At 37.1% G+C, this 26,915-nt stretch overlaps 1 protein-coding gene across 2 annotated transcripts in view; it reads left to right on the forward strand.

Moving 5' to 3' along the window:
* fam13a (family with sequence similarity 13 member A) overlaps window positions 1-26,915 on the forward strand; it is a 65,564-nt gene that overhangs the window by 7,426 nt on the left and 31,223 nt on the right. For both annotated transcript variants that reach the window (XM_028446706.1, XM_028446793.1), the window contains exons 3-8: window positions 324-530; window positions 3,156-3,333; window positions 5,129-5,279; window positions 7,187-7,270; window positions 8,498-8,584; window positions 12,794-12,981. In XM_028446706.1, coding sequence (XP_028302507.1) covers window positions 324-530; window positions 3,156-3,333; window positions 5,129-5,279; window positions 7,187-7,270; window positions 8,498-8,584; window positions 12,794-12,981 — 895 coding nt within the window. The remainder of the gene's footprint in view (window positions 1-323; window positions 531-3,155; window positions 3,334-5,128; window positions 5,280-7,186; window positions 7,271-8,497; window positions 8,585-12,793; window positions 12,982-26,915) is intronic.

Genomic DNA, 26,915 nt, shown 5'->3' on the forward strand with positions numbered 1-26,915 from the left:
CAAGCACAAGTTTAAAATAACCAATAATAAAGAATACTTTGTTGTAATTTTTATCATTTAATTTCTACTGTTAATACACGTGTCGAGAAACTGCAGTCTGCTTTAACCCCAATGGAATAAAAACAAGGCCTGCACTTAATTCACTTTGCTTCATTCTGTCTGTAATTGTACCTTCTGACCGCTAGATGTCAGTATTAGAAACCTAAACTTTAATTTACAGCAGGCGACTCACGTTGTTCTTTGAAGCTTGTTTTTTTTTTTTTAATTTTTTTTTAATCAAAGTTCACTCTTTATCTCCTGATGAAACCTCCATTCTCCTCCAGCTCTGCACCAGGAGGGTCTGTTCAGGGTCAACGGGAGCGTCCGTGCTGTGGAGACCCTGAGACAGAGGCTGGACAGCGGGGAGGACGTGGACGTCCATGAGTCTGACTCCTGCACCGTGGCCAGCCTCCTAAAGCAGTTCCTCAGAGACCTACCAGAAGGTCTGGTGGACTCTGCAGTCCAGCAGGCCCTGATACAGCACTACCAAGGTATCTACCAGGCTCCCAACACCTGTTCCTATTAGCGTGTCACTTTATTTTGAAAATCAATCATATTCCACTGTTTATTGAACCAGAGATGCTGAGGTTTGAATCCACCAGGGTAACTATTCTAATCAATTCATTATATATACTGCACACACCTGTCAGCTATCACATGACCACAGGTGAAAGTCATGTAAACACTAATTTAGCTAATGATTGACACCTGATTGTGTGTCACAGTACTTATGATGACTCAGCACTGACACTAGTGACTACACACTGTTCACTACTAGTCAGGGATGGACTGGGACAAAGCTTCAGCCCTACATTATCTGCCTATACCAGCCATTACATTATCAGAGACACCATGTAGAAGCAGGGATGCTCAACATGTGGCTCTTTATGTTTTAATTAATATTCCCCCAGAAAGCCTTAAAAGGGGGAACTTTTTAACCCATTTAACCCCTTTTAAAAAGTTCTGACACTTTCTCAAACTTTAGCTACCTTTTGCCAACAAATAACCCTTTTCCCCCTTATTTTTGTCAATTTATGCAAGTTTTATTTGACACTTTTATCAAATTTGTATTCTTTATTCAATTTTTTTTCCCTACATTTTGCCTCTTTTTGTTCCACCTTTTTTGCTCTTTTTCACTATTTGCCACATTTGACCTATTAAAGTTACCCTTTGCCACTACTTACCACCTGGTTCATCTTTATTTGCCCATTTTTTTGGCCACTCTTGACTTTTGACCCATTTTAGTCACTTAATACACTCTTTTCTTTTTTATTTTTACCACTTTTGGACCATTTTTGGCCATCTGTTACCATGTCTGCCCCCACTACCTCGTCAAAATAAAAGTAGCCGTCGACGGTCAACGGCCTACCAGGACAATGCCCACCATGCCAGATGGCCAGTCCACCCCTGCTACTAATATATTTACTAAAGCAATGTGAGTAATCAAACATTAACATATTAGTTAATTAAGTAACTTTAGCTGGATGGATTTGTGGCCATAAACTAAGGGACTATTTGAAAGTCTTTATTATTATTTGAACTCTTTACCCTGTTGCTTTACATCAAGGGTCAAAGTCATTTTAGTTCAAGGGTCAAATACTAAGTAGTTTGATCTTAAGTGGGCCGCTGGTTTTAGGTGTGAAAACAAGCAATTTCAACATTAATGTTCCCAAGTTTGCACTTCAACGTATACATTATACATGTTTATCCAAGCAAAAAGTGACAGATATCAGGATTTTCTCTTTTAAATGTTTTTAATTTTGTGACTGTTTTTATTTTTTATTTTTTATTTTTTTGGGGGGGTTATGTGCACATATTTGAGGAAAATGTAGTTCTTTGAACAGTTTCAGATTCAAAATGACTGCCATCATGTGATAACTGCGTGGGAAAATTATGATCTTCCAAATATTGTGGATTCATTGAATTTGTGTTTTTAGACGGGCAGGGAGAGCGACAACTGATTTATTTGGGAATATACACCATAATTCATGTTTTTTCTGTATTTTTAAATTTTCTCCTGTGGGTGAAATTGGATGGTCTTAAAGGGCCTGATTTGGCCCCCGTTCCTTGAGTTTGACACATGCGCTTTACATTAAGATCCTTATGTCACCATTTTTGACATCTTATTTAAAATCACTCGAATATCAGTTAATAAAAATGCCAAATGATGCTCGATTTGTCAGTCATTTTTAACTAAACATCGTCATTTTCACTAACGCCGAACAAGAACCTCCAATCCAGCAACCTGGTTCAGATGAAATGTGTCAGAGTACTGAGTGCACCCCTGTTTTTATATAATGAAACAACACTAATATTTTGGAATTGTTTTAATTCTTCTCGAGACTTGATTCTAGATGTAATAAAGAAATTTCCTTAAAATAGATAAAGATAATATTTGTTTTTCTAAATTAAGTAACTGTGTAGTTTGACCAGAAACCAGAAGGAATGTCTTTGCCACGCCGCTTTTGCCGCGCCGCCTTTTCCGCTCCACCTTTGCTGCCTTTGCCGCATCGCCTTTTCCTGCGCCGCTTTCGCCGCACTGCTTTGACCAAATTGCACCGCCTTTGCTGTGCTGCATTCACAATGTTTCCCCCTTTTTGAGTACCATGAACTGTACATTTTTGGAAAGCGCGGGGACATGCCTACGAAATCACAAGTGTCCCTGGTCATGTCATAGGCTCCACTGTGAGAGAAAATGGCCCTTCGCCAGCTCGTGGCGCTCGGGCCTAATTAAAACACAGTTATCCTTGAATCTGCTGTCAAGACAAAACTGTTGTCTAGAATTTAAACCTTAGGAGAACGTACATTTAGAGGAATCACACAAGCACAACACCTTTTTTATTTGCTCTTAATCCACAGAAAACAGGTCTGGAACCCACTCTTTAGTCCTGAAATATGCATTCATTGATATACACTCTTGACCATTTCTTATCCTTTCTTTGCAAAGAACAGTATGTATGTAGAAAAAATACACACACAGAGTCAGTGAGTCGCTTGGGATCAATTGTGATATTAACCTCTGTCCAAATTATATAGACAGCTTTATTGCTCCTGTATTTCCAGTTAGCAGCTCTGCCATTATTCTCTCCGTATAACTTGTCCACTACTGTCCACAGAGTTTGGTGATGAAGGCTCTTGCTCAGATTTGAGAGACCTGCTGCAGCAGCTTCCAGATGTTCACCACAGCTTCCTGCGCTACCTTTGCCACTTTCTCACCCTGGTGGAGCGACACCACAGTGACAACCGCATGACTGCCGTCAATCTTGCCACTGTGTTTGGACCCAGTGTCTTCCAGTGAGTTGATCATTAACTCTTTATTAAACTGGATGCAAATGGTTATTTAAATTATCGTATAGTTGCCAGAATACAGCAAATGCCAGGATCGTGTGAGAGTTTCTTTCTGTCTCTTAGTCTTAACTGAATATTATCACAAGTAAAATCTGTAAAATTATACTGCAAGAAATCATATTTGAACATTTCTTTCTTTTCTTTGTTTTATTTTCTGTCTTAGTGTTGCATGAGTTTAAAGAATCACATGTTGTTTTGTTTTCAGATGGTGTCATTCAGGGTTGGGGTTGATTACATTTTTCAGTTACAATTATGTTTTCAATTGTCCGTGTTCAATTACAATTCAGTTACGATTACAGTAACCAGCATTTTTTCCAATTACAATTAAACTACAGTTATTTTTTTATTCTCTTTTATCCTGCGTTCTCAATACAATTACTCACAATTACTGTGCCTGAAATAAATAACCTAATAAAACTTAACGTCCTCTTGTGTTAGCTTTCTGTTAGCGTCTTTTATGATAACTGTTCCTATATCAGCTGTAAAATACACTAAAAACTAATATCTATCATTCAATTTGTTTTCCTATCCCGTGGTTTCCTTGTTAAGCTTCCTAATCAATGAACATAAGTTTTAAAAAGTAAAATTTTTAATATTTTTGGTGTGGGCATCTGAGCCCTATTGTGTCAGTATACCCCTCGATTTCATTTTTTTTATGATAAATAATGGGAAAGCTTGATATAAAACACATTTTGATCATTGTTAACTACATGTGTGTTGAACTGTACATAGAACTGTAACATGGTTCCCCAGTTTTAGGGTTAAATTACATATAATTGACATATTTTATAGAATTCCATGGCAATTACAATTACAAGGCCAATTATCGAAACTCAGTTACAACAGCAACAGATTTTTAAAATTACAATTACACTATAACTGTAATTAATTAGCACTTACACGATTACAATTATAATTGACCCCAACCCTGAATGAATGTCACATGACCCATGTTAGAGAGGGGTGTTATGTGGTGTGAATAGGTTTGACTGCTTCCAGTTTGACCAGCAGGTGGAGCTGTAGCTCTGCTGTAGAAAAAGTCCTGGCAAGCTGCCAATTGTCATTTCCAATGTATTTACTTTTTATGTTGTCATAGCTAAAATATGTTAAACATATAAAAAAAATTAGAATCAAACAGAAAAGGGACAATTCAAAACAAGATCACAATTTAAAGGATGATCAGAAGGATCTCAAGTTAGAAATAGAGTTTAAAGTGGAATAATGACAACATTAATAATATTGACGACTTAACGTTTACTATCTTGGGAAAGTCACATCTTCAAGTGAAGAGTCTGCATTTCTTTCCGAGGTTTTTCAAGCTCCTGCCACGTGTGTGGTGTTAACTTATACCTTTCTGAGCTGTGAAAGATAATACACACACACACACACACACACACACACACCCACTAAAGGAAGAATATGCAATGTTCTCTAGGAAAAGCCTGGGGTTCAAACCTTCAACTGTACATCTGCCTATCCTGTCATTACCAGTGCTCATGTTGTATAATTAGACATCCTGTCAGGCTGTTTAAACCTCACGCAGCTGCCCAGCAGCATCACACACCAAGTAATACTTAGTACTACTTAATAAGAGGGAGGCACAACTAAGTAGGATAATTCATTTTTACCTCTACTTTTAAACCACATGTTCCCTACAGATGCTCATCTTTATTTCTGCTGCATGACTGATGTTTTATTTTCAAGACTAATCTGTCTCCCAATTTGTCCTTCTATAATCCAGTGTGGCTACTGGTTTTGAAGCAATGAGGGACCAAAACATTTGTAACAAGATCATGGCCAAACTGATCCAGAACTACAGCAGTATTTTCGAAGCAGACGACGAGAGAGGAGACTCAATAATACGCGATCAGTCGACACTGATCATTGTCAAGGTGATGTACATGCTTTTGTTAACAGCAGATGCTCATGTTTATAATAAATAGATCAGTGTTGGTGTGGAAAGGCCAACACACTATGACTAACGTGTTATGCCCATGCACCTTTGTTACAACATAACGTCATCTCTGGCCTATGACCTCATCCTAAAGCTTACAAACATAAAAGGTTTACTATACAATAGTACTGTTGAACTTTTGGCATGTGGAGCTGTTTTATTTCTTTAGTTGATGATGTCATCATTGATTTGTGTTTTTTTTTATTTTATTTACTGTCTACTGATGTTTTAAAGAATCTTATTCAAACATAAAACTGCAAAATCATAATTACCAGTCATAAAAAACACAAACCAACCTAAATGCTTTTTAGTGTTCATGTGTCACTCTCTCAGACAAATGTTAGAGTCACAAAGCTTTTAAAATGCTAAAAAATGCTAAAAAAAAAAAAAAAATGCTAAAAAAAAAATTGAGCAAGCCAATATTTATCAGAATCAGAAAAAAACTTTATTCATCCCCATGGGGCAATTAGCACAGTTTCATCCCATCCAAGAACATGAAAAGACAATCACATAATATGGGGGGACAGGGCGGGAGAACTCTAGGTCACCACATGGGCAGCGACCTGTATTTAGATGATAATTCATACTTAAAGTACTCACTGTATTTTATATGTTTAAGGCAATAATAAAAGTTCTTGGGCAGAAGATCTGGAAAATCTGTAACATTTAAAGCATTAAAGTAAAAATAACAATAGTAATTATCAGTGGATTAATTTTAAATTCAAAGCTGAAAAATGTCCAATTACGACTAGGAATAAAAAAAAGTCCACCTGAAAAGTATATTTGTGCTTAATTTTAAAAATTTACAAAACAAAAAAAAGTAAGTTTTTATTATCACCAAGACATCATGGGCACAGCCACAGACAAATTGTACTTATCAGTATGATAAGAAGAGTGTTTATATGCTTCCTACACGTGACTTGGATTCAGGCTATCACTATGTCGACACAACTATAACCATATAATAACTACAGTAAACAGAACCCAAAGACACTCCAGTAAAGAATATGACATGAAATAGTAGCAACTACGATATCTTATCCACTGAGGTATTAAGAGTGAAAAACGTCCACACTCTATCTGGGTCACTCTTTTAAAAGACATTTTCACCTCAGGCTAAATGACATCATCAGCGCTGTGGTTGGCGTGGTGGTGAGTGCAGGATGTGCAAAACGTGACTAGGCTTAGCTATTGGATGATCAGATCGTGACCATCAGGCCAGGCTCCCCATGGGTTTGACCTCTTGACCCAGGCCTCACTGTACCTCCCACTGCTATTTTTGTCCTAAAAAAACACATCTGTTAGTCATGTGACACCATGCCTTTCATGAAAACACACTTTGAGGTTTTTATTTTATTTTACAGAATGAAAAGTTTTTCATTAAAAAAACAAATGTTGAGATTTTTATGAATAAAATCAATAATGTGATAGGGAGAGCTTTTCATCGCTTGCTCTTTCACTAAACTGTGTTGGGAAAGTGTGTAAGCCTTTCCTCATGGAAATCTAGAGGGAAACAAGGGATCATCTCACACACGTACACACACAGCTTCACATGTTTGCATGTGGTAAGTCTATTGTGTGTACGTGTGCTTCCTGACCTCTGAAATGCCTTCCAAGTGCATTCCATATGCTCACTGGTTTTGTCTTCTGCTTCGATCGTAAAGTGCTGACGAGAACGACGTGTGCGTGTCTCTGCTCATGTGTCCTTGTGTGTGTGCGAAAAGGGAGTAGGTTGAAAATCCATTTTAAAGAACTTTATCAGCCTTTTCTTCGTCTATCTGTGAAGATAAAAGAAAGAGCAAAACATACTAAACAATGTCACTCTGCCATGTGTTTACTCTGTAGTCTCAGGATGTGGTGGATGCCGACACAATGGAGTCTTCAGGTCATCTGAGCACAGAGACACCCACACCAGCTCCCAGGATAAGAGTGCGTAAAGCATTTACTGCTCTCCTCTGTTTGTCTGCAGGGAAACACTGTGTTGTTGTTGTTTGCACCTTACATTCCCAAGTCAAACCTGCATGAGCCCTTCCATAAGTCCTTTTTAACACCAACCATGTGACCCGTATGACGTGAATGCCATTACATGGAAGTGTTTTGGAAAAGCTCTTTTCAAACACCAAAGCTGATTTTTGTTTTGCTGTTTGTGAGACCTAAAGATTGTATCATTGTCAGCTGACCTGCAGACGAGAGGAAAGTTGTTTTTGTGCTGCCTTTGGAGTGTTATTGATGATCAGTGGTTAGAACTAACAAATAATATCATCTCTAACATCATTAAACAGAGTTCATTGGCCAAAGGAGATAACCTCAATTTTTTTTTTTCTTTAATACATTTTCAGTAAAGGACTTTTTTCAGACAAAAATGAGGTGATATGAGTCAAAGTCGTGGAGCTGTTGAGATGTGATCTCTTCTCCTTGGTCAAAGACACTCATTTTCTGAAAATGTATTAAAAAAATTGAGTTGTTTGTATTTGCAAATGAACTTTTTGTTTGTGAAAACAAAACAAGAGTTTGGCAGCTCCCAAATTATTGTGTACGTGTGCAGGAGTCGCTGCTATTCTGTAATCTAATCTCACTGCTTGCAATGCAACATTTTATTCTTTTTTTTCTCGTTGTCTATAACAAAAATAATGGGGATTAACATTTCTTTTTTTTTTTTTTTTACTCTTTTAGTGAGAGAATACATTATCTAACACACAATTCAAGTTTGAGAGTAAATCTCCAGCAAAGTATCAAAGTTTTAATTCGAACAATCAGGTTTTTAATGCTACATGCTGCACAGTGATAATTTATTTTTATTTGGTTTTGGTTTTAATCATTAGAGGATGTTTATTTGCTTTACGTTACCCAACATAGCGATTCCCCCTCCCACACACCCCCTTTCGTCCCTCTGCAGCAAAGATGTTTAACTGGCCATGTAATGACTTGTATATTGATTTTCTGACTGATGTTTGAGCAGTTCTATGTTTATGGCCCTGAACTCAGCTCTGAGGCAGCAGCCTCGGATACAACACATTATATTGTTATGATGCCCAATGGTCTGTCTTATGTTACGCAAATGTTTCTTAAATCATGTTTTTACTCTTTTTTTTTACTTTACTTTTTTTTTTTTTTTTTTTTTTTTTTTTTTTTTTTTTTTTTTTTTTTTTTTACCAGAGTTCAAACCAAAACACACCAGTAAACAAGGAACTGCCGAACGAATCCTCCGCCAACGCTCCGAAGGCAAAGATAGAGAAAAAAAAGGTATATAAACTGATTAATCTTTTTTTGTTAAGTCTATTATTTGTTATCTGACTCCAGCGTCTCTTTCACCCATTCTACTAATGACTGTTTGTCTGCTGTTTTCCCCTGTGCTGATTAGCCTGAGGTCGTCTCTAGTACAGCCTCTGCATAGTCACATGGTGAGATTTGATAAAGGCAATCTGCAGCAGGAAACAGCATCACGGTCATTTGCAGAGTGAAAAACACAGTCTGTGCTTTGCTCTTTCACAAACAAAAAACACTCCAGTAATGTAAGGACAAGGAGACCTTAAATAGAGTTCTTGTAGAAAATATCATGCGACAAGAGGGTTTTGAGTTTTAATCTTTGTTACTAAAAAATAAAAAAAATTTCTATGCCGTTGACTGACACATGTTAACAAACATTCTTGTGAATTAAAGAAGTTTGAAACTTTCCTACTTGTAAGGCACATGCGGCCCTTGGTCCAATTTTGTGTGGCCCCCAGAACAAAATTGTAATTCATGCAGTTGGAAGTTATATGAAGCCCAACATAACACACAAAACACCAGAAACACAGAAAACGACAGCAAGTACTCAAAATTATAAAAAAAAAAAAAAGACACACTAAACAACAACCACTTAAACACAAACTGACTACAAAAACATCAAGTTAACATATGCATAAGAACTACAAAGACTCACAAAATGTCAACGAAATTACACAAAGTGACAACAATAACACAAAAAATGACAGCAAAAGCACACATAATGACTCGAAAAAAGCACGAAAAGTAACAAAAATTGGCTATATTAACAAGAAAATAGACAAAATGAATTCAAAAACAGAAAATGTCCAAAAACTTAAAAAAAAACAACAAAGAAAACCCGCAAGTTTCCTCTATTAATGCAGATTGGTCTTTATTCTAAATGCTAACATTAATGTTGATAATGTGGCCCTTGATCAGACAATCACATTTTTGTCTGATAGAAGTGGCCCATCTCTGTTCTTAGGTGTATTTTACAGAAAGGTAAAATAAATAAAAATAAAATAAAACCTCCTTGTCCCGCCTTTTACAGAAAGGCGGGACAAGGAGGAACCTGAAAAGCACTGCAGGCACATGCATGAACTTTGGATTTCCTTGTTGCTACGTTAATATGACATCCTACTGTTGTTATGGAAGTCAGATAAACATCTCTTTGCCTTTTTTGGAGGGTCCACAGAAGCTTTTTTCCTAAGTGTGAATTCTAAAAGTCAGAAACAGTGAATGAGTTCAGTGTTGGCGAGGATGCGAACAATGAAACGTTCATGGGACACTTTTGAAACCGCTGATGTCAGCGGTCAGTGAATGGAGATCAGTCTGCTCAGGTGGAGCTTGTTTTTGTGGAAAGCGACAAAATTTTGATTAGCAAGATCAATGGACGACAAGGTACTATAGGAAGAGCTGGAGTGTTGTTTTTTTCTTTACAGCCCCTTAAGATTGTTTTGAAATGTTTTATTAATACACTGGTTACACTCGGCTGAAGGGTATTGTCATCTGTCCGTCCGTCTGTCTGTCTCTGTGTGTAGAGTGGTGTGGTCTTTTAATGCAAAACCCATCAACCGTTCTCACACCAAAACATTGGTACTAATGGGGAGATTCCGGTCGGTCGACTTTGGGGGAACAGTCAGCGTTTTTGAGGATTTTGAAAAACACTTTGTCGTGGACTGACTTTAAAGAAGGAAAGGAGGTGGAGCATTGATACCTTGCTTTAAGGTGACATTCACTCAGGGCTTTAGATTTTCCGATCTGATAATTTTTGTCGAATAATGGCATTTAAAAAACAAAAAGTCTATATTTTTGGACTCTGATATTTTATGATGATGTAAATCTGAATTAATAACCCAGCAACAATTCATGCATCAAAACATTGGTACTAACGGAGGGGAATTCTAGGTAATGAAGAACATTTTCCAGTCGGACAATTTTTGGTGAAAAAAACAGTGTTTTTGAGGATTTTGACTGAATTTAAAGACCATTGATACTTTGCTGTAAGATGACATTCACTCTGTACTCTTGATGAGTGGTAAAAAATGATATCTTTGTGTTTGTCACAGAAATTACTACGAAATAAAATTCTATGCATAGCAGGTGATTAATGATATTTAATAATGTTTTATTGCCCTACCGGTATTATAAGTGGATGAACCATTTCCAACTATAAATTCACTGAAGTGCTTAGCTTGGTCACAATAAATCAATGTAAATTATTTTTCGTGACAGGTAATATTTTGAGGATCTTTCAAATGTCAGGGCGAGGGTTTTCAAGTGCAGGAACGTTATGTTTATTAATTCTTGCTGAACGCATAATGGTCGTCCTCATTTGGGCTGCTCTGTTTGTTCTTTGCCATTTGGTGAGCTCAGCTCCTGCTCAGGGTTGCTCAGTTTGGGTTTAGTCGTTATGCTAAAAAAACAGATTAGCAACGGGATTAAATAAATGTTATACCATTCACTTTGTTTATGGTTTTATTCCTCAGTGCTAAAAGCTGTCACTGCTAATGTAACGAACTGATTGTCCTCCTTTACAGTGTATTGATGATTATAGGCTCTTTTTTTTTTGAGGGGAAAAAAACACTTTTATTGAATATTACACAAAGCAGAAAATCCATCCTACATTAAACTCTACCTTCCATATATTTGGCATGTGCACCATGTGATGCTTATTGTATTGGGTCCTCTTTACAATCATTTTTTTTATTTTTTATTTATTTTTTTAGTTTGGTGAATTATTTATTTATTTATTTATTTTTTAATGACTATTGGCTTTTTAACAGCTTTTCAGACAAAACAGGATTACAAATGTTTTGGTTCACATGTCTCTGTTGAAGTTTTTACAACGTTTTGTTTATCAGTGAGGAAAGTAACTATGTTGTAATAGTTTTCATTAACTCCATGAATTATTATTATTATTATTATTATTATTATTATTATTATTATTATTATTATTATTATTTTATATGAATAATGTATATCATTATCATATCTATTCACCTTCACCTAAAATATGTCATCAAACAGCATAAATTAAATAAAATGAAAGCAAATTAACTTATTTATATTGTGTGTCTGTGTATTTAAATGTAATTAATTTGAAACCTTTTTATAGTTGTTTTCTATATCATCATTTTAAAATAATACCCTACAATGTATTTAAGATAATGTTCTTGAAATATGTATTAATAGTCATTATTACATTATTATAATGCTCAGGGTTGCGCTGTGGTTTGGTGGTATCCCAGCTCACATTGGGTAAAAGGGAAGGTAGGGTACACCATAGACAGGATGCCAGTTTTCAGAATACATTCACATTCATTCAATTGTCATTCTTTTATTGTAAATTTTCTTTTAAAATATTATTTATTCAATTTAAATTCGTCTTTTTTTAAAAAAAATTGCATTTAACAACTAAAAAACATGACAGAAAAGCATTTTAAAACAACCAATATTTAATTTAGATTTTAATTATTACCAGTATGATGAAACAGTGTCCCGAGAGCCTCATTGTGTACCCAGTCTGGGCTAATGAAGTTACCCATTAGCTGAACCGCTGACCTCAATTCCAATTGGAAGTCACATTTATAGATTTATAGAGAAAGCCATTAAGCTAAAGCCCAAATGGACATGTTCTTCTGATAATTGTTGTAAAGACCAAAAAGGAAACCTTTTAATCCAGTTGATGTCTTTTTAGTGCAGAGCCATTCTGGCCATTATCACTGCTTTAGCTGAAGCAGGCAACTGCACTTGTTGCTCTGCGTAACACTGCCAGCTGACTGCTTGGCTTCAGCGCATAAACCAAAGGAGAGCTATTTGACACATTCTTTTAACGTCGCTGTCAGGTTTCCTTGGTTGTGACTTTGTAAAAATGCAGAGAAGGACTTTTCACGACGTGACTGTTATTAGGCTGAGATTCTTCTCTTTTACGACCGCCGACGCTTCACGCTGCGTGTTTCCACTCAGGGTCAACATGGTAAGACAAACATTAGTCTAGCGTTACAGTTTTACAAGTTTCCCTTTCTTATCCTCGATGCTACTCACTGCCTCACCCCAGAAGACCCTCAAGAACACGTTTTATATAATCCTGAGCAAAGGTTAAAACCTCCTGAACGTGTTTCTCTGAGTGTATGTGCACGAGTCTGCCTCATGTATCATTTACCTACGATCTATCTCATATTTCCTCTCCTCTTGTCTGTTCAGGTGAGGGAAGGGAGGGCCGAGGGGGCCAAGCCCAGACTCTCCAACAGGTTACCCCATGAAATCAGCCTCTCCAAACCTGTTGGTCCCCTGACCTCAGGGCAACAGAGCCCCAAACTCAAGACCATGGAGACCACACCCAGGCCTCCCCAAGAGATCTCTGACTCTGACAGCGTGGAGGGCCTCAGCAGGTTAGTGTGTGGTCAGAGCTCTTAAGAAATCCCATGAATGTTCTGTGTGGACAGATGTCTCATTATTTTACACAGGCTTCAGGTCAGGGGTCACCAACATGGTGCCCGCGGGGCCCAGGTAGCCCTCATGGACCATGTGAGGTGCCCTCAGGCCTGTTGTGGAGTTCTTGTCACCAAAGAGCTTCATCTAAAATTTGATTTACTTCAGGCTTCGAATCCACAAAGATAAATAGAGATGATAGATGTACTCAGATAGTAGAGTCACGCACTGCTGCACTTAAGTTTTTGTATTTAATTACCCGTATTTTTATTTTTTTTAATTCACTAAAACATTGTGACAATTTTTTAGGTGTCAGATTTAGTTTATGGGCGTTGAAAAACGCAAAGTGGCTATATGAAAAAATATGACAATGGTTAAATAATAGAATGTACAGACATGTTACATGTGTTTTACAATTATTTAAAGTTATTAGTGGGTAGTAAAAGAAGAACATGATGATTTCCTGTGAATGAAAGAGAAATAAATTGTTGCACGTTGAAACTTAAAGTGAAAACTCAAATAAGTGCTTTTTAAACTGGGAGCCCTAATTGTAATTTAAAAAAATTTGTTGCTGTCGTAACCGTAATTAAATTGTAATTGAGTTTAGATAATTGAGTTTGTAATTGTAATGGCCATGAAAATTCTATCAAATTTGTCAATTATTATTTAAAACTTGGTTAGAGTTCTATGTACATACTGTATGTAGCTAACATATGAAATATGTTTCATATCGTATCAATAAATTGAAATATAGAATTAAACTGACACAAAAAAAAGGCTCAGACACCCACACCAAAAATATTAAAATCATATTTTGATTGATTAAGAAGCCTAACAAAGTAACCAATAGATAGAAAAGACCTTAGATTATAGATATTTGTTTTTAGTGTATTTTACAGAAAGCTAACACATGAGGAAGGCTAACTTTTAATAGGTTATTTATTTCAGTCTCAGTAATTGTCATTAATTGTAATTGAGAATGTAATTGTAGTTGACTTTCTGAGGACAAAAAAAAAATTGTGATTTAATTGTGAATGGAAAAAATTGCTGGTCACTGTAATCGTAATTTAATTGTAATTGAATACAGGTAATTGAAAACGTAATTGTAACTGAAAAATGTAACTGACCCCGACCCTATTGATAATTACCGGTAATGACTGGAGTAAAACAAAGGCAGTATAAAACACTACCAACCATCTTTGACAACCAATGAATCACCAAATATTTTCTTAAAACTGATGCAAAATGAAAAAAATAAGGGTAAATATGTTTTAATCCACTTTTAGCAAAAGGTGATACACAAGATTTTTTTTCTGGGTTGCTGGTAACCAGGGTTAGAAAATGCCTGGCCAGCAAGCTAACCTATTATAAGAAGCTGTAACTGGCTCTACAGGTGTCGAGTGTCCTCAGTCCTGGAATAGCAACGCTACAGCTGTGGAAGTGTTGGCAGACTCAGTGGAGAAACCAAGGAGCTGCACCCTTACTAAAAAAAACACCCCAAAACACTACATATCTGAATAAAAACTCATTTTTCAGTTCTGATTTATACAAATTAAATATTTTACGAGCAAAGCGCAACTTGATAAAGCTAGGAAGACATGAGTGCTCATGGTGAACACATTAACGATGAAAAGCACTGGTGACATTTAGCGTAACATGAATCACATTTTAACAGCATGTCGGCACCAGATCCATTCACTTCTTACATAAACGCTTGGATCACACACTCAAGTTCATATGTCATCATATCATAGTTACTTTTGATCATTTAGATTTTTTTGATTGATTTATTTTTGAACATGATCATAACATATAAAAATATACTATTTAATTTAAATGTTCATCTGCACTACTCATCACTGCACTATTACTATTATTATTATTATTATTATTATTATTATTATTATTATTATTATCTTGTTCTGGTATTTTATTTAGTTTTTCACATATTAGTCTTTACCTACTGTTCATATTTATGTTTATATTTTCTAGTTGAATGTTATTATTTAATGTTGACATTGTCAGAGAGAGCACAGTTCACCAAGTCAAATTCCTCGTGTGTATAACATACATTACATGGCCATTAAAGTTGATTCTGATTCTGATTCTGAACATGTAAAAACAAAAACAATACGTCAAAAAAATAAAAGGAATGTCACAAAACAAGTTAATTTCCAAAACAAGTCAAAAACACAAAAGTGAGAAGATTCCAATCAAACATTTACACGTTCGAAAAAATTGAGGTAGAAGTCTGACTAATTTAATCCTACCCCTCTTATAACCAGTATAACCAATTTATCTATGAGTTACTTATATATACACACACATATATGCACCATACATATTCTGTATATATACAGATATACACCTATAGTTACATATATCTATATACATAAACAATGTACATACAGTAATATTATAAACACAAGTTATAATTATAATATAAGCTACCTATATACATGAACAAAATAATAATAGTATTAATAAAGGTGGAGACTTACTTTAGTGTTATTGGCTATGATGCCTAATTGTTTATCTTAATTGTATCTACTTTAAAAAAAATTAACTTTGTTGTATTTTTCTTAGGGTTGTGTTAATTTCGGGCGAGTCACACATATTTGTGTGATGCCTGTTTGTTACTGGTGCCAAATGTAATGGGATAAGAGCTTTCTGCACCACATCATGGTGTCAGTAAATCGTTAAAGATCCCTCTACACAGACATTCTTCCTGTCAGCTTATACATGGCACTCCTACAGACGGCGTGCTAGAGGACTCCCTGAGAGTGCGTCAGCAAAGCGGGCTCCCTGGAATTTGATCTAATAGACACTGCATGCAAGGAGGATGTAATGACTCCAGCCTCCTCAATGGAAGGTCGCTTGTGGTATCATCCTGTCATATCTGACCAAATTAACGGTTCGTCCAAAACAACATAACGTGCCTTGTAGCGAGTGATGTGTTCAGGTGAGTTGGAAAGTTTCTGTAAGAACAAAGTTTGAGCTGAATTCGGGTAGCTGTGAGATTTTTACACATATTCTGTATGGAATGTATGAAAAACAAATAGATTAGCCTTGCCTTGCGTGGCTTTGACAAATATTCAGTCATTTTTCACAAGTGGGAATCTTGTTTCCAGTCAGCTAGCTCTCACTTTCCATTGGTATGTGATCCAAAACTTTAATATAGCAGGAAAAAAAAGATCATTTATGATGGAATGTTACATTTTATTCAGGTTTATGCTTTTATCATATTATCAACATCATTTAGATGAAAAATGAGCTGTTTTTTTAAATTAAAATCTCAGCTTCTTAACATTTACACCCTGGTTTCCAGGAACTACCCTCGCCCTGAGTCACCCTGTTACTACAGTCACATTCAGCTCTCTCTAGAAATGGAGTCCTCGGGGGTTCCCATTAGCAGCTCCACTTATAGCCACCTTTAGCGCCTGCGCTGTGACCTTTGAATTGTTTGACTTCCCGACTTGTATTAAATTCATTTTGAAAGTGTCTATCTGTACAGTTGCTGTACGGACGACCCCCGGGTGCTGTTGGTACGGTTACCGAAGTGCACGTTCGTAGTGTCTTAGGTTTAGGGTTAGGTTATAACCTAATATCGCAACAATTTTTAGGGTTAGGGTTAGAGCTAGGGTTAGGTTTAGTCTTAGTCACGTGACATAAACTGACCAATGACTGACCTATCACGTTTCCTAAACTGGCCAAATAGGGGCGCTGCATATGGATAAATTGTCTGTATATTGATACGGCAACCGTACGGATAGCCACTGCCATTCATTTTCTATTCCATGGTGCTCTCCTGTACCTGAAATGTATGACGCCAGCCTAACTCCACACACAAACCAACATCACAGCATCATGTGAACGTTTTGCCGCCCTAGCGTTGAGCGGCTGCCCACAGGGGATGCATGCAGGCTTTTGTGTGCCGTTGCCATGGTTCACCGAATCTTGTGATGTAATCATTGAGTTTCTTAGAAGCCCGTTTGGAAATTGGTGGGAGTGAGAAAGCTAGCAGTGTGGTGTGATCACAGCCTCCCCTCAGGGTGGATCTGTATTGTTGGCCTCCTGTCAGGTAGTCTCATCCATCAGCTCGACTGCAAATATTTGCAGCAACAGCCCCATGCTTGGATTAAACTGGTTTTTCATGCACTGTTTACTTTAGCGCACTGGCTTTTTTTTCATACTCCCAAAGAAGTCTGTGGTCAATGTTTTTGAACTGTAGTGATGGTATTTGTTTAAATACAATTGAATTAATTCAATCATGCCACACGAACTGAAAAACTTATTTTTAAAGTCATGTCTATTATTCAGGAGCTGCTTTGAACTATTTTGGTTAACGCCAACAAAGTAAGACAGGAATGGCCACATTAGAAAAACAGATTTTGATAAATAAAGAGTATCTGCCCTCCTGGTTTTTCAAATATCTTGACAACTTGATGAAATAGCAAGTGTAAATACAACACTATTCAACCTTCCCTATTAATCCTCTGGCACTACTTGTGTTTGAAAGGACTTTCATAACCCCAGTTTGTGAAATGTTTGATTTCACAAGTTCTACCCTGGTCTGATAAGATTAGAGGAATGCTTTATTGATCTGAAGAGGACAAAACAGGGTCATAGCAGTGCAAGACAAGTAAGCAAAAAAAAAAAACAAAATGGGCAAGGAGAAAGAGAAGAAGTTGAATGGGGAAAATTTTGTGGGAATTTAAATGAGATAAGATCATCTATATTGATCTCCAAGCGGGGAATGCAGGTGTTACAGTAGCTCAAAGGCAGTATACAGGAAATAATAGTAACAGTCAAAGGAAAAGTACATATATACAGACACATTCAAATATATAAGGTGTTGATATTTCAGTGGATGATGGAAGCATTGAGTGATATTTGATAGGCACTGACTTCCATGGACTGGAAGTCCACTTCTGTAACATCAGGCCACTATATGGTTTGATGAAAATTACTTTTTCTACCATAAAATTACATTTTAGTTTGCTTAACAACTAAAATTACAAACTTGAGAAAATATAAAACAAAAAATCTGATTTTATTTCCGAGAGAATTTTTTTAGAGAAATTCTAGAGATGGCAGAGATGTCATGACGTACAGCATCACGACTGTGAAACCAACTGATGCAGGTTCACTCACATGAGAAGGTCGTGCTCTGCCTTCACTGAAGCAGAAATCTGAATGAATCTCACTCAAAACCAATGAAAATACTTTAACATCTGCTGATCCAGATGTGGATGGTAACAGAGACGAGCTGTCTCCAGTTCCTTCCTGAGTCCACCACAACCTCCTTGGTTTTACTGATGTTGAGCCATCCAGATTCACAAAAGACAAATGAAATCAAAATATACCACTGTTTTCATATTAAATGCAAACAGAAAGAAACAAACAAACAATTTTATATTCATTATTTATTTTTTTAACATTTAAAGTCAGTCCGAAACCAAAAATTGTGAATGTACACTACAGGCTTAAGAGACTGAATCCAATATTTTGCTCCTTTATGACTCTAATCTGATGTTTTTGTGGTATTTTTTGAGTGGAGCAACTCACAAATGAGGTTTGGCCACTTTCCTATTTTTTCCTCTTTCCTAGCTGTTGTCGTAGCAATAGTTTTACATATTTGAACTTTAAACATGTATGAAGCTTTGTGTTCTTTATTTTAGGAAAACACTTGTTTGGTATGTACGTTGTTGCAATGAGGATCTGGCATTTGATCCACGCACATATGATAAACTATTTTATTGCATTAACTACATATCACTTAACATGTTTTGTTGCTTCAGCATATAAGGGAAATGCCCATGTTGCAAATAATTATGTCATTTAGGGTAAACAGTATCATTAACTGTGATTTTAAGTGTTTTTTTGTTATTTGAATTTGAGTGTTCCACCTTAATCTGAGTCTGCAGAGCCCCCTAACCAAAAATTCCTACACCCGCCCCTGTATCCGACGATAGATAGAATTCACATGATGTCACCAACCATGTGACCAGACCTCCGGTCGTCATTTTCAGGGGCAAGCGGCGCTTATTGTTTACCACTCGGCCACTGACTTGTGTCTTTAAAGCGACTAAACACCGACTGAGCAGTACGTTGGCACACTGGATAAGACAAAGACATGTGGAGAAACTACAGCTAATTGGAGAGAATATCTTCTCGTACAAGGTCCAAATAAGCAGCTGTTTTTTATCAAGACATCGTTAGCTACCGAGTAAATACAATCCTGCTTACAAATCCCTGAAATGTATGTTTTTAAAAAGCATGTTGCAAACTGCAATTTGCAGAACATTATAACTTAATTGTGTGTAGCTATTTCCTGATCTTGAGATGTAATGTACACTGTACATCTGGCTAATTTGGATATTAGACCCTTTACCTGGTACACATTCATGCTGAATGAGCTGAAGTCATACTGGTATTGAGCTACACAATATCCTAATTTATGTGAATGTAAAACTTTTTTATTTTTTTGCCTGCGTTTCTTATCGCAACATGTATTTCATATACAAATGGATTCCAGTGTAGAAATTTATGTCACATTTTATCATCTAAAACAGCTATTCTCAACTGGTGGTTCGGGACCCAAAAGTGGGTCGCGGACCTGTACTGGGTGGGTCACGTACAGTTGGTCAAAAATAAATGAATACATAATGTCTCTCATGTTGGACTTGTTTTTGATTTTATTTTTTAAAACACAGGCATGCTGTGAAATGCATGTTGCAATGGAAAATATATAGATTCATGTTTTCCATCCATCCATCCATCCATCTTCTCCCGCTTAGCCGTTTCCGGGTCGCGGGGGCAGCATCCTCAGTAGGGAGGCCCAGACTTCCCTCTCCCCGGCCACTTCCTCCAGCTCTTCCGGGGGGACCCCGAGACGTTCCCAGGCCAGCCGAGAGACATAGTCTCTCCAGCGTGTCCTAGGTCTTCTCCGGGGCCTCCTACCGGAGGGACGTGCCCTGAACGCCTCACTAGGGAGGCGTTCAGGGCATCCTAATTAGGTGCCCGAGGCACCTCATCTGGCTCTTCTCGATGCGGAGGAGCAGCGACTCTACTTTGAGCCCCTCCCGAATGACTGAGCTTCTCACCCTATCTCTATCTTTTCAAAAAAGATTATATATTTGTTTTCAACAGCTATTTTTGAAAACTTCAATTTGGTTGGTCTAATTCTAAAAAAAAAGATCGCAATTTAATGACCATTGCAAAATATGGGTCCCCCAGCAAGACGAGTTGAGAAAACCTGATCTAAAATACAGGTTGCTTTACATTTTTGATTGATTGATTGAGTTTATGCTTAATCAGAGCCAGTGTATAAGCATTTGAAAAGCATAGTTGAGCTGGTCTAGAATGACCAACTTGTTGTTGGTAGTTTTCCACTTGCTGTGAAGGGATCAGACTCTACTCTAATGTGCTTGAAAAGCATGTTGTTATCCCCTCAGTATGGTAGTGGGTAAGCAGGATTTCCACTTTTGCAATGCACACTTGCAATGACGTCACACATTCATTTACAGTAATATGCTTGCCAGACAGTGCAACACTATTCAGGAGAGTATGTGTACGTGTGTGTTTGCCCGATGGCAAGCCTTTAAAGAATTCAAGAGAGTCATGTGGTGAATTACTCCTCAGCTAAAACAAGAAACACGTGCACCAATACTTTACATTTTGTCATTGAGGAGACGTTTGATGCTGAATGAACTTTAGCCTCGTTTGGATTCCTGTCTGATGTGAAACCTAAATCTTTTGTTTTGAAGGTTTTGAGGTAAGTCGTGAAAGAATAGAGGTGTGAGCTTTCCCCTTGAAACACCAGCCTCTTGACAATAAGCCTCCGGCTCGAACGACATGTACCAAAATACAGTGCAATACGACGAAAACAGCTTCACCCCATAATGACTGATGGTGGAAGTTTTCTTCCACCATCAGCCTTAAAGGTAGGGTAGGTAATTTTCTCCAGATACATTTTTGAAGTTTTTGGTTGAAATTTTCTTTATGTTCTGACAAAAAATAAGATCTTGTGTTCTCTGAAAAAGTAACAAAGAAAATCTGTCATCTGTAGCAGCTGTATACCTGTAATAACTTCAACCAATGAAAAAAAGACGGTTAGTTTTTTTTTTTTTAACCAATCACGTCTCCATGTCTCCCTGCTCGTTCTCGACCCCTGACGTGCACGAGCTCACACTGAAAGCGTGTCACCGGTGACGGAATTAAAACGGAATATTTAGTCACATTTTTTAACATAATGATAAAGTTTAGTGTTTACTTACTACTGAATGAGACGTGAGACGACATAGTTTCTACACAATAGGTCCACTTCTGGAGCAGCGGTGCTGATGCATGTGAGTGAAACGGAGCACAGAGGGGAGGAGGGAGGGGGGGTAAAAGCGCAGCCGTCGGTGAAGCTACATTCAAAATCACGCTAGCTTTCAAAAATCACCTACCCTGCCTTTAATATATAAAAATATAAAACACAAACAATACACACTTATAGCACTTTGTTTACAAAATGAGCATTTAACAAACAGTGGGACGCTTCCTCTTTTTTAAAAAAAAAAAACGCCAAATCTTATATATATAAAAGTAGAACTTTAATTTATTTCTTATGATTTGCTCAACAATATCTTGTCGATTGTTTCAGTTGCATGAAATATTGAATATTAACACAACATTCACCTGTACATATAGCATGTACTGTACATATATGTTCAGATTAAAACTGGTCTCCTGCAACTGATGTATTTTATATTGCTGATATTTTTGTATTATCCCCAATAGACAATTGTTTAAACAGCCAGCAGCAAAAAGACAGCAACAATACCAAGAAGAACAAAAAAAAATACCAATTTCAAATGAATGGTTTCTTGAGCCTTTCTATTCTGCATTCATGCAGGATATATCTGCAGCCTAGGAGAAGGTGCCGAAACTCTTAACAAAGCAGATGTAAGAATTAGCCAGGACAGATTAGTTTACTTCAAGGACCTAATACTGAAGTTTTTCAGACCCTAGGAAGTCATACCAACAAATTTCTCCCATCTACTGACTTTTTGACGACTTAACTGCACGTTGAAGTCAAAGTTAGTTACAAGTAGAGTTCATGTTGCTCTGACAATAAAAAGCTTATAGTAAAAGATCACAGTAATGATACATAAAAACAGGATATTTTGTGTTTAGGATGTTCCAAAAATCAGAATTCTAATTGTGGCATTGTTTTGGGGTTGTTTTTGGAAAACAGATGCAGTAAAACTATTTTAAGCATACTCATCCCTCACTAAAATCTAGTGAAACTGAATGTTTTTGTCGTTTTATTGCTGAATTGAACTTTGGAAAACAAACCAAGGGGATTGAGAAATTTCAGCCTGCAAATGCCAGGATATGGAAGTGTTATGCAACCTGTAATATTTGTGCCAATACCAAGTTCCTGTTATTGTTGTGTAATTTAATCCAGCCTCTTGTGCGCACCAGCAGAAGCAGCAGTCATCTTTTATTCTGAAGTAGCACACACATTTCTCTGTTGGATCATAATAATTACCAGAGACAAGTTCCACAAAGGCTGCGATGTGCAGCGCTGCGTGGCCATTATTCTGCAGACAAAAGCCTGCCTTATGCGCCTATTTTCAGTCTCAGTAGCATGTAGAGAGAGAGAAGAGGGGCTGAAGGGGCACAGAATGTTTTTATCCTGAAACACTCCTGAACACAACATGCTGGCTGCACTTCTGTGTGGTGTCACATTTCAGTTCCCATGAAAGAGAGAGAGAGATGGGTCATAACCTCCTTTGTACACGAGGCAGGCCTTGCATTGTGTGGACATATGTTGATTTGAACAGGAGGTGTGTGTGTGTGTGCATGTGTGTGTGTGCGTGAGTGCCTCAATGTCCCATCATCGATGATGAAGCCACCAACTTGAGGAAAGCAGTGTGCACATGCATCACTATACTATTGTACCTGAGGCACCTTTCAGGGTTAAGATAATGTGTTACTGAATGATTTAGAATCGAATATAACTTTGTTAATCTTTGCAGGAAATCATAGCGCTCGCCCCAACTTCACAAGCACACACTACAGATATATGAATATTTCTTCTTCCTGAAGTCCACTACCATCTCTTTGGTTTTAGGGATGTTCAGTTGAAGGTTGAACAAGTCCAAAAACACAGAACATTTCTGAAGAAAGCGTAAGCCTGAGTTTGTACTGGAAGTCTGAGGTGTTGGTTGTGAATAAACAGTGAGACAGGACAGGGAATGTACGGTGTTCATTTGTTTTTTTTTAGCTCTAAAGCGACACAACAACACCCTGACCTTCTCTTTGCACATGAAGCTCTGTTACTTATTAGAATTAAATACACCTTTATGTGGACATACCGCCTGAAAAAAGCTGCAGCTTTGTTTGCAGAGTAATGTGGCGTCCACTCTCTCCAGGTTAGTTATCAGTGGAAGCATGCTTGTGTTTACTGGTTTGACCTTAATGCTAGGAGGGACTCAAGCTGTTAGTGGCTCAGTGAAGTTTAATTCATGAGATAAACAGCTGTTTTGGTACATTTTACAATTCTGCATGATTTAATGCCTCACATTAAATTAACATTAAATACAAAAGGTGAAACATTTATGTCTTTATGGTTTAATCGCATCTTTGTGATAGTATCAGGCTTTTGAAGTTGCTATATTGAGTGAAACATTTTTTTGTTGTTGGAGTTTAATAAAACACTAATCCTGGTTTATCCATGCTGAATTGTCTAACTGGGGCATTGAATCAAGTCCCTGACACATGGCCATGTTACAGAGTCAGATATGTACAGTAGAGCACAGTGCACGCTGGCTTGCACTGTCACAGTGGCATGTAATCCCTTTTTATGCACATTACATAATCTATGTACTGGGTGTCCTGAAATAAACCAACATTTTGGGCATTCCACAGATTACTATAACTCTATATTTCGTTTCAACAAAAATATTAATAGTACATTTAAATAACTTTACATTTTGCTCACAAAGCTGTGAGCTCTTGAGATCTGGCAACATGACAGGTGTATCTTTGAAGGGATTTTTAAGCAACATGCAGAGATACGTTTTTCATAAATTAGAACCACCTGAATGAATGATAATTTTTAAGAAGAATTTTTCGTGGAGGAATTTTTTTTTTAAATGTTTATTCTTTTCTTACTTTAGTCAGCTTTCAGTTCGTTACACACAGGGTGCCACGTGTGTGTGTGCGTGTGCATGTTGATCGAACACTCCTGGCTACTATCTGACGGCGGTGCAACAGTGGATTACTTGGGCGTACGTCCCTTGGAACACATTGCTGAGGATTTACTGCAATAAGATTCTGCTGAAAAAGCTTTTCAGATACTGTATATATATTTTTTCCCACTATTTGTAATTGAAAAAAAAACTGTTGATGATAAAAAAAGTAGCCATTAAGCCCTTCTTTTACCAGTATTACTCTCTGACAGCAGTCCTCTTTTCCCTGTTAGTAAAGACAATTACCTCCATCTTGTTATGATTTAGTTAAAGGACGTTTTCCCTCATCCAGCAGTTTACTTTTTCAAAGCAGTGGATAATCACCCCGAAAGACACAAAATGACAGAAAAAGACACAAAACTACAGCAAAAATACAAAATTGACAACAAAAATACACAAAATTACCACAAATCCACACAAAAGGACAAGAAGAAAAATATATCAACACAAAACATCGAGCACACAAAATGAAAGAAAAATATATAAATCAACAACAAAAACACAAATCCCTTTGTTAATGCTCTGATTGGTCATTATTCTAAATGCTGACATGATCATTGATAATGTGGCCCTCAAATAAAACAATCACATTTTTCTGGCCCCTACTGTGATAAAAGTTACCCATTTCTGATTTACTTCTGTTCATCCTTTTCTGAATAATGAGGTTCTTGATCATATTCCAGCTGATGACAGGGTAGCCCCTGGACAGGAGCCTCACTGCGATTGTTATATAACTTTTTTCATGACTTTCTGTGTTGGACATGGATCACTGACACTCCGGAAAGTGGAAGAAACGGCAACAAGTTTGTATTGGGATAAAAGCCTGAAATTGAATGAAAACATTGGCTGCACAGAGGCTACAAAGAGGATGCTAGTAACATGTGATGTTGATGACTTTACAGAGGTCATCTAGAGTTTCTTTTACGACGCTTTGATCAAACTACAAACATTAGCATTCTGCTATAATTCATGGTTTTTAAACGTCTGCCTGTTTGCATTCTGCTGCTGCTCAAACACAGCAGTGACTCATACACCCTGTTGTTTCATCCAGATGATGAATCAGTGTCCGCATTTCATGCAGAGAAAGAATCCCACTTCATACCGCAGCATTGCACTCAGTTACATTTGTAGTTAAAAATATGCCTGTGTCACCGGGGTCTCCTCAAATGCACTTGTGAACCATTTGCCAACTTCAAATATATTCAGGGCAAGGACATGAGCTATTTTATTTCTTAATATTTCTCTCATGTCATCGTGAGGCCTTAATAGACCATCATCAGTATAAATATGGCACAAACATTCATCTCGGAAGCCCAAATGCTCATCATTACCAGTCTGGATTAAAGACTTCATGTATATTGCATTGGGCCATCTTGGGGTTTATACTGGTTTGGTAAGGTCACTCATACACACTATCAACATTTGGGGTAACCAGAAAGATGAGAGAAATAAGACCTGAAATCCTAAACCTTTTAGTGTGTCAGGTTTCCCGTAGACGAAAACTAAAAGTTATATTAGTTAACCTTTTAAAGTTCTCACAAACATTGATTAACAAAAAGCAAGAACACCAAGAATCCTCTTTGCCAGATATTGGCAGTTGTCTGGATCAGTGATCCTGATCATGGTATTAAGACCATTCACACTTTAAAGCCTTGGAAGACATTTCTATCCCTATTAATACCAACACAGTAGGTCCACATGTATGGGCACTCCCATTTTTTTTCGAAAAACCACAATGAAAATTGCAATCCAGATCCAATCCGGATGAAACTCGGGGGGCTTATTGAGAATCCAACCCAACATAATAGAGTCCAATTTCATAAAGATTGGTCGATTTGGAACCGTGATATTTATTTCTGAATTTCGCAAATGGTGAGAGATAGGGAGTTCTCGATTTTTTAAACTGATCCAGAATCAGTATATTGATCTAGAGCCACTCCAAAATGTAATGAAATCTTCCATGGCTTAAGATCTATGGCTAAAAATATGTTAAATCATTTTAATGTAATCCTGCTAACAGCGAAACGAATACATAAAAAATAAAAGTGACGTATGGAAGATGGTTTTTTGATCATTAACGTGATCATCTGGGCAGACGGAGATGTTGTGATATTTCAGGCTTCAGGAACGTCTGACCACATTTGGCAGGTATTCACTGCACTTGATAAGCTGATGCCTCTGACATTTGGTAGAATTACGGTCGAAGGTTAAATCAACTCCGGTCAATCATTGAATCATTTTCTGTTGCAGTAACACTTAGAGCTTGGTTTATTCTTAGTTTGTGGGCCAGTAATTTTCCAGCCCAGAGATCATGACTGTTGGACCAGCTTTACTGTCTCAATGTTCAGCCGTCACAGTAAATGAAGAAGTGCTCTGATTTGGGAATCCGCTGTTGACCGCAGGTTATCACTAATTGGGGTGAAACCTCTTTTACTCTTGTTTGATGTCCTGAAAATGTCCCTCATGAATTTAATTTGGGAAAAGTCACCTCCACAGTGTAAAATCCTCGCAATCATAATTTCTTATCAGTGTTTCCGCTGAGATCAGATGGCAGACTTTGCTTTTAGTGTCAACAACAATGTTTATAGGAGGTGTGTGTTTAATATAATACTTGCTGATATAATACATCCTTAGATGCAGATGTCATG

This window comes from Gouania willdenowi, chromosome 1 (genome assembly GCF_900634775.1).
Source record: "Gouania willdenowi chromosome 1, fGouWil2.1, whole genome shotgun sequence".
NCBI classification, from domain to species: Eukaryota; Metazoa; Chordata; class Actinopteri; order Blenniiformes; family Gobiesocidae; genus Gouania; species Gouania willdenowi.